At 37.1% G+C, this 8,703-nt stretch overlaps 1 protein-coding gene across 1 annotated transcript; it reads right to left on the bottom strand.

Annotated features, from left to right (window-relative positions):
• Positions 1–2,028: 2,028 nt before the first annotated feature.
• LOC131274910 (olfactory receptor 14C36-like) lies at positions 2,029–2,991 on the bottom strand. The gene has a single exon (XM_058283288.2). The coding sequence runs from the start codon at positions 2,989–2,991 to the stop codon at positions 2,029–2,031; it is 963 nt and encodes a 320-aa protein (XP_058139271.2).
• Between the last annotated feature and the right edge of the window lie 5,712 nt (positions 2,992–8,703).

Consider the following 8,703-nt stretch of genomic DNA (forward strand, 5'->3'; position numbering starts at 1 on the left):
TCATTATCATTTTTTAATTACAGCTTTGTAGCTTTGTTCCTACCTCCTGATATTGTCACAACATATATTTTAATTCTATATGTTGTGAACTAATTTTCTACTTCACTAGGATTAATGGCAGTACAAATTGCATCAACAATTAGTTGTTTTGCCCATAAGTTTAATAAGAATTAGTAAATGACCATTTCATTTACAGGCAAGTAGGTATGTAAATAGAATGCTGTTGGCAGAAGTACAAATTTGTCAGCACATTGGTAAAGCTAATTGTTGGTAGTTACAAATATGTAAAATCTACTTTATCAATTTCTATCAAATAATTTATTACAGAAACATATTTTCATACGTGGACAAAAATGCAGCTACAATAATAGCATTCAAAGCATTCTTGAAACTTAAGAAAAAAGGTCTTCTTGAGAACTGTCTACTGGTTACTCTATTTCATATAAAAGTTACATTGAAAGAAAGAAGAGATTGAAATCCAGGCAGACTTGATTTGCATGCACTTGCCAATTCTCATATGATTCAATCTCATTGATAATATTTTTGATTAATGATGCATATTAAAAGCCTTACACTGAAGCCCAATATACATCAAACACAGAAAACAGATGTGAAATGTATTTGCAAGGCAATGTAAGTGTCGCTGAGATCACCCACTATCATGATTTTATTCCTCTGGTTGTCACACAGCTCACACAGTTCTTCAGTGACTGATTCCATTTCAAAACATCACATGGTTTTCTTTACTTGACTACCCACATTATCTATTAGGTCCTTTTCTGATTTCCCATCAACAGTGGTATAACCTGGATTAGGTTAGAATTCAGATTGATTTTTTTTAAGTTTTTTGAAAAAGGTCAAAGATAAACAGGAAGGCACAATGACTGGGAGGTAAAGATCTACTCTTCTTAAAGTTCTTTTAAAGAAAGTCCTTTAGAATTTATTATACATTGCTCCTTGATACAACTGGCAAAAAAAAGTACAAACCAGGAAATTTTAAGGTATGTCCATAAACAGGGAGCTGCTTGCTTCCTGGCATAATTTTATGCCCTGATCAAGTTCCCTATTTTATCACTCGGCACTCGGGTAGAGAAACAAATATAAACAGAATCCAAATATCAAGCCAGCTGTTGTCATTAGTAATACTCCCCTCTGCTTCAGTGTTTCCACACTTGTCTCCTACTGTCACCTGTATCTGAGAGACAAAGCATTGTCACTGCTGCAGTATTTACTGCCTGCAGAACCCAGATGCAGATGCAGAACCCAGATCTTGGCATTGTGCATGATTGTTTTGTAAGGTCACTTCTCTAATAAAAATATGTATATATTGTTTTTAAAAGCAAAAACCTGACTTCCTCGTCTTCCTCTTGTCTTCCTCCTGCACACCATCATATACCTTCAAGATTCACAAAATATTAGGCCACTGTGAAATTTTGCTCTTCTCCTACATACTGTTAATTCTGCTGGAAAAACAGCAACAATAATCAGTCCAAGGCCCAATGCTATGGAGATTTTAAAATGAAATTAAAACAGGAGGGCATTAAGGGACACACAGCAATTAGTGTTCTTTGGATCAAGACACTCTCCAATATGCAGTACATTCGAGTAAACTCTCCAGAAGAGGATGCCATAGCAGGTCTCCCCTCTTCTCTGAAACATTGGTTTCTTAAAATCAGCTTGTTTTTGTACACAGCCAAAGAGTGTTACATTGTCTAAACAGCACTGCCAATTTTAAAACACATACCACAGGTAGGAAACTTCCTGAAAGGTGCCCCACCTCTTTGGGGCCACTTGGGAGTGAACCTGGAAACCGCAATCTGCTGTGCTTGGTCAGTGCCTAGATCTTTTGCAAAGTCAATATAAAGTAAGTGCAGGAGCTAATCAAGACCAAAATACAGTTGTAAGTAAGTCGCTGTTTGTGATCAAGGAGAGCACTAATGAATCACAGGTAAACAGGAATTCCCTAAAACACTAGTCCAAAAATTGATATTTTTTCATGATTGAAAATTTCATCTTCAAACAAGTATGCTATCTTTTCCCTAAACAAAGCTTTCTCCTCATGACTCTCTTTACAGCCTCCTTTATCTGTTTGTTTCTAAGACTATAGATTATAGGATTCAAGAAAGGAGGGACTATGGAATAAAACACAGAGGTGATCATGTCCTGAATTGTGGGTGAGCTGGAGGTTGGCTTCACATTCACAGCAGCATCTGAGCTGAGAAAGATGCTCACCACAAGGATTTGAGGGATACAGCTGGAAAAGGCCTTTCCATGCTCACCCCTGGTTGGAAACTTAAGCACAGTACAAAATATGTGACTATAAGACATGATGATGAAGACAAAGCAGCCACCAGCAATCACCACTGGAGAGATGAAAATTAAAATTTCATTGTTTAAGGTCTCAGAGCAGGAAAGCTTGAGAAGAGAGGGAACATCATAGAAGAACTGATGCACCACGTTGGACCGACAGAAGGGCAGTTGGAAAGTGTTGCCAGTGTGGAATCCAGAGTGGACCAAACCACTGAGTACAGAGGCCAGAGTCATCTGCACACAGACCTGAGGGTTCATGATCACAGTGTAGTAGAGGGGCTGGCAGATGGCCACATAGCGGTCACGGGCCATGATGGTGAGGAACAGCAGCTCTACTGCAGCAAATGCAAGCACGAGGAAGATCTGAGCTGCATATCCAGCCATGGAGATTGTCCTGTCGTCAAACAGGAAGATGATACATGCTTTGGGGACCGTGACAGAAATGTAGCACATGTCTAAGGCAGACAGATTCCTAATGAAGAAATACATGGGGGTGTGAAGTTTCCAATTGAAGGTGATTATTATGACAATGAGAAGATTCCCCATCAGAGTTGCCGAGTACATCAGTAGGAATAGGATGGCATGTAAGGCCCTGAGCTCCCACACATCAGAAAACCTTGTAAGCAGGAATTCAGTCACTGTGCTGGAGTTGGGCATCTTAGGAAAGTTTCCCTTGGCCATGAAGAGTCTGACAAATAAACCCTAAGAAACATGCAGGAGCCACATGTAGAAGGAATTAATCTAAGTTCATATATTGCCTCACATTAAAACTCTTTTATTTTCTCTATTTCATTTTGATTAATAGGATATAACAATGTTTCCTCTTGCTCCTTTTGGCTTCCCTGCTTTTTGTCCTTGTTTCCAGAATAGGAGTCTGAATAAAATATAATATTTAAGAATTGTGCCTATGTTTACATATATTTCTATCACTTTCTAGTTATAAAATGGATCCACTTGAAGTTAAAGGTTTGCCTGGAAGATTAAAAGATTAAATATAGGTAATTTCTATGCATTGCTCTGTCATTAATCGTGTTCCAGGAATGTTAATATTTACTATAATATAATGACCTTGTAGAATCTGAGTGGAGATCAAAGGGTACTATTTATTCAGGGCTTATCAAAATATTATAATCAATTATAATCCATTCCATGACCACTAAACTGCTTCCATTAAATACCATCATACATTTCTCATGCTTCTCCATGTATTCCTTGAATGTATGTAGGTATTTAGTGTTCTCTATTCAAAATAATTGCTTGTTACTTTTGATAGGTAGATATTACCTGTAAGGAAAATTATTTATTAATAATATCAGAGACACTAAATTTAGTATTTTTGTTTTTGTTTCGTGTCACATACTATTATCTTTTCCTATAAAGCCTGAACATATTTCAGAACTTGAAATAGCTGATACAGAAAGACATTGCTTGATATGTAGGTCATTAATGGATGTTACACTCACACCTGAGTCCTTCATAAACTTTCTTTTCACAATCACCCTTAGTGAAACCCTTGCTTAACCCTCAAGTGCTGAATGTTTTCTTCTCACTTTCCTTCAGCTTTGAGTCATATTTTAACTCATGCCATCAAAATGGGAATGGCTTTCCTTGCTGCCTTGAAACTGCAGAATGTACCTTTCAGACTTGCTTTATCCAGCCTCTCCAGTCCTCAGTGCTAATGCACTTCACCTTCCTGCTCTGTGACCCTTTTTCTCCTGACAAATGTAACTACTTCTAGAGAAGCTCTGCTCACCATAAGAAGGCAGGATGCCTGTCACTTTCAGGCTGACCTCCTGAGCTCAAGAATAAAAGCTTTCTCTCTCTGCTCCTCTTTATTTCAGAATTCTTCAAAATACTACTTCAATAAGGAGTTGTTGTTCTTGCTTTATACCAAGTTTACTGAAAACTTACTGAAAGTATTGTATGATGCCTCTGATTAAAAATAGCTAACTTCACTGTTTATAAGAAGTTCTAACCTATTTAAGGCAGCTTCACATAGAAGTTGAGATCTTAAAAATAATTGCTTAATTTTTTTCTTACTAAATTACTTCCTAGGCTTCTTCTACTGTATTGCAAAAATTCAACAACATTTCACAATTGGAACACAGAGGGAACATATTTTATTATTTCACAATCACCAATCAGTTGTACATTTCTAGCTTGAATTTATGTGTCAGCAGAGCAGAGTTAAATGTTTGCAGACTACAGGAGAAGATATATTTTATATCTTGACTTCGCCATTTATTTACTGTGTATGAGAGCTTCATGTATATTTTTGACTCTCAATTTCCTTTTCTATAGAAGTTGTAAAAATACCTAATTCATGAATTAAATATTTGTGGAAGTAATTAGATATTCTCATAATGGTAGCAATGTTAATAAAAAATAAAGCAATAAGTAATAAATTGTTAAAAGGGGGGAGGTTGGGCACTACATATCTCCCATCTGAAATTCATATTACTCTTATTTTGTTCAGAAGCAAACAGAGAAGTATAGGAAAGGCAGCACTCTGAATTTGATAACACAATTTTCTTTTAAAAGAAGTATGACATTATAAAAGATTATACATGTGTAAACACAGGTTCTTAACTAAGACTCTTCTTAAAAGTATGCAGGTTACAGGAGGATAACTCTGTTCTGGGATAGCTGGATTATTGTACAAGTGTTCATATGTATCAAATTGTAAAAACAAAATTATTTTTTTATCTTTTCTACAAAGTCTTAAAGACTTTGAAGATATATTTTGAAAATTAATATATTAATTTATCTATTGGTTGAGACATTCTTGTAATATTTATTTATAATATCTAACTTAAAAGATATTTTAGGGTGAATTATGTGCAAGCAGTTGTCTGGAAGCTGTGGAACTCAATTACAAACAATGCTTACATGATTTTCATAATATGCTATGAGAAAGTCGTAGAATTACACCTGAAGTATAAGGGGTCATTTGCACAATTTATTTTTATGACACTTATTCACTACATACTACTGACTGCATCTAGTAGAGTGCTCAGTAAAGAGAAAATAATATGAAATAATTATTAAAATTAATTAATTTGTAATAATTCACATAAACCATTGTTTATATTCTTTTTATGTAAAACACACCCCATCAGAATTAGATCTGTTTAAGTATAAATTTACATTAACATTCTGCTTACTGAAACTCTGGTCAGCGTACACAGCTGCTCCTGCCCCTACTCCATCTGGTGCTGCAATCAGCTCACTCTTTGCTTCCATGAACAGCTCTGAATTCTGCTAAAACTGCTTGAACTGAGTTTATTTCAATGAATGCAAAAGAAGAGATTTGTCTCATTGGCTGAGAGCCTTTTATATTTATACATATTTTTTTTGTCATAGTCCTCTTGACAGTTTCTCTCAAAAACCAACTAAGCAGTGAAGTGCAGGTGATTCTTGGAAGGAAGGGAAGGAAGAGAGAAAAAAAGAATTAATAACAACAAAGTCTCAAAAGTTAATTTTATTACTGACACTGGATGGACACATCAAGATTTCTGATAAGGGTCCACTGATGCTTTACCCTGGAGCAAGGATGAGCAGGCATAGTTAGTAGAGACAACCGATGTCTGTCTGGAAGCTTTCTATTGTACCAAGAGCTTTCATGTTAAGTTTTATATCCATATGGGAGTCTCCAATGGCACCATAGAAAACCCCGAGAGCCCAGGCTTTGACACCAATAATAGCCAGTGCCCCCAGGTAATTTCAAAGAGATAATTGGCTCTAGATGGTTAGGGAACAGGGCCCAATTAAAATCTGTCTATGAACAGTGCTTGTCTATAAGATATATCAGTGTATTTGAACATAGAAAATTGTGTAGATTAAATGGATAATCAGAAAGAAAATCACAGCTCCCCTAATATTCCCAGTGCTCTTAAAGTGAAATGCCTGTGGATTTTAGTGACCAAGGAACAGAGAAGACCCAGACCCTGGCCTCAGCCCAGTCCCAGGACTGAGGTTTCCTGTTCATCCAGAGGGTTTTCCTCTCAGGAATGGAGTGATATTCATTAGTCAAAACAACTCATGGTACTGTTAGGAATGACAGTCTTTCTGAAATTATCCAAAGCTATGAGCCTGGTGCCAAAGCTGAGTCCAGTGGCCTGTGAGCTGGATGATCCTCATCATGTTGCTTTATCTCTGATGACTCAGTAGCTCAACAGGTTAGCACATTAATGACAGTGTCCACCCTCATGTGCCATTTGACGGTAGGACTAACTGGAATGTGTAACCGTTCAGACTAGTACCAAGCACAAAGTGCATACGTATTAGGAAGCACTACAATAGCTGTTCAGTCTTCACAATTATGGTATAGGTGGTTCATTTTTATTGTGTTAGGAAAGCAAAAAGGCTCCATATGTTTCTTAGAGGTGCTATGTACCATTCTGTTATTGATTTCCAGTTTAATTCAACTGTAATTAGACAACACACCCTTTTTTTAATTTCAACCTACTCAACACACTTGAATGCACTTTCTACACCATTAGGATTTAGTCACCTATACTGTACAAAACTTTTATACCTTTGCTGATGACTATCTCATGATGATTACATTGGCTGAATTGTTTCTACATATCCAGGTATAATTTTGGTTACATTATGTTATACTTTATGATATAACATTTTAGGCATTATATATTTGGAAGCCATGACAATAGGTGAATAAAAATTTAGTATTGTTTGTGTATCATGATGCAAAATAACCTTAATATTGAGCCATACATCTTGCCTTCAGGTGTACACTGTTTAATAAGAATGTAGCCTTTGACGTTTTCCAATTGTCTGTACCCCAGAAAATCATGTTCTTAAAGCTAATCCATTCCTCGGTGCGTAAACCTATTGTAAATAGGATATTTTGATTAGGTTGCTTCAGTTCAGGCTTGGTCCAAAGTGAGTCTTAATCCTTTTAAAGGAAACCTTTATAAACAGGATGAATATGGAATTAAAGAAGAAAAACAACAGAATCAAAAAACTGGAAGGAATTGAACCTGGAAGAGAAGGGGGAGACCAGCGGCTGCTAGCATGTGTCTTGTTCATGACAGTGTCTAGGACTGCAGGCAGCCTGGCTTCCCGGAGAAAATATCTCTCGATGATGCCTTGATTTGGACATTTTTCTCAGCCTCAAAACTGCAAGCTTGTGAACTAATAAATTTCTATTTTTAATGGCCAACCCCATTTTATGGTATCTGCCTGAGCAGTTTAGCAAACTAAAATGCAGCAGTATAGCCACAGCAGGTTTTGGTTTGTGTTGTATTTATATCTATATACCTATATCTATACCTATATTTATAGCTCTATCTCTATCATATATATCATATATCTATATCTATATACATATTATTTAAATTTATTATCAAGGCAAACAGTTTGAATACATTTCAAATAGTCCTTCTTATCCACAGAAAGGTCTTGTGTATACTTTGTCTTATATAGGTAAATAATGTGAAGATGATATCAAACCTTCAATGCAGTTTCTTCACATGGTGTAGGTTCAACTCTGCCATCAGAATGCAAGATTTAAAGCTGGGAAAAATCTTTATTGATATCTCATCCCTCCAAGCGTCCACGCTCTCAATAATCTACTTATCTGATCATTGCTCTGCACTGCCCTCAGTTAGGCATTCATATTTTCTAGAGTTTATAGTGATCATATGAATGAGAGTTGTTTCTATAGTAATATACCAGCCTCCAGAAATAGAATGGTTGTTTTCGTTTTGTTTTGGAGATGCTTCCTATCAGATTAAAGATACTGCATTCAGATTCCCCTTCCCCCCCCCCCCTCCCCCCCATGGCTCCCTCTTCTGCCTGCTCACCTTCTCTTTTTTAGGAAGCACCAGGATGGAACCCAGGACCTCCCATGTGGGAGTCCAGTGCCCATCTACTTGAAGCACATCTTCCCCATCCTTCACTTTTAATTTTATGAACGTTTTTAGCTTGAATAAGTTTGATGCTTATTGTTTCTCCTACAATGGTAATATTTTACGTTTTATCCTTTATTTATTCCGTTGTAACCCCACTCCAAGGGTCTTAAAAGAGCTATAACAGCCACGTACAGAATCTCACTTCGAGGAAGGAACCAAAATAAAAAATAAAGGATCAAAATAACTGACCAGATCTAATCAACTGATAAAAAAAGAAATCGATGGCGGCGATGGGAGTGTTTTGTCAACTTTCCATTGAGATCATTAGAACAGGCCCAAATTGGGGATCATACTTAATAAAATGGCCAGATGCTTTGGAAATCGCTGGGAGGTCACTGTCCTGGTTTGGCAAAGGCGGCTGGGGCGCGCACCTGCGCGGCGGCGGGCGGGCAGAGTCCCGGGAGCCACGGTCCTCGGGAGCAGAGGAACCTCGGCGGGAGGAGCGGCTGGAGCGCAG

This window comes from Dasypus novemcinctus, chromosome Y (genome assembly GCF_030445035.2).
Source record: "Dasypus novemcinctus isolate mDasNov1 chromosome Y, mDasNov1.1.hap2, whole genome shotgun sequence".
NCBI classification, from domain to species: domain Eukaryota; kingdom Metazoa; phylum Chordata; class Mammalia; order Cingulata; family Dasypodidae; genus Dasypus; species Dasypus novemcinctus.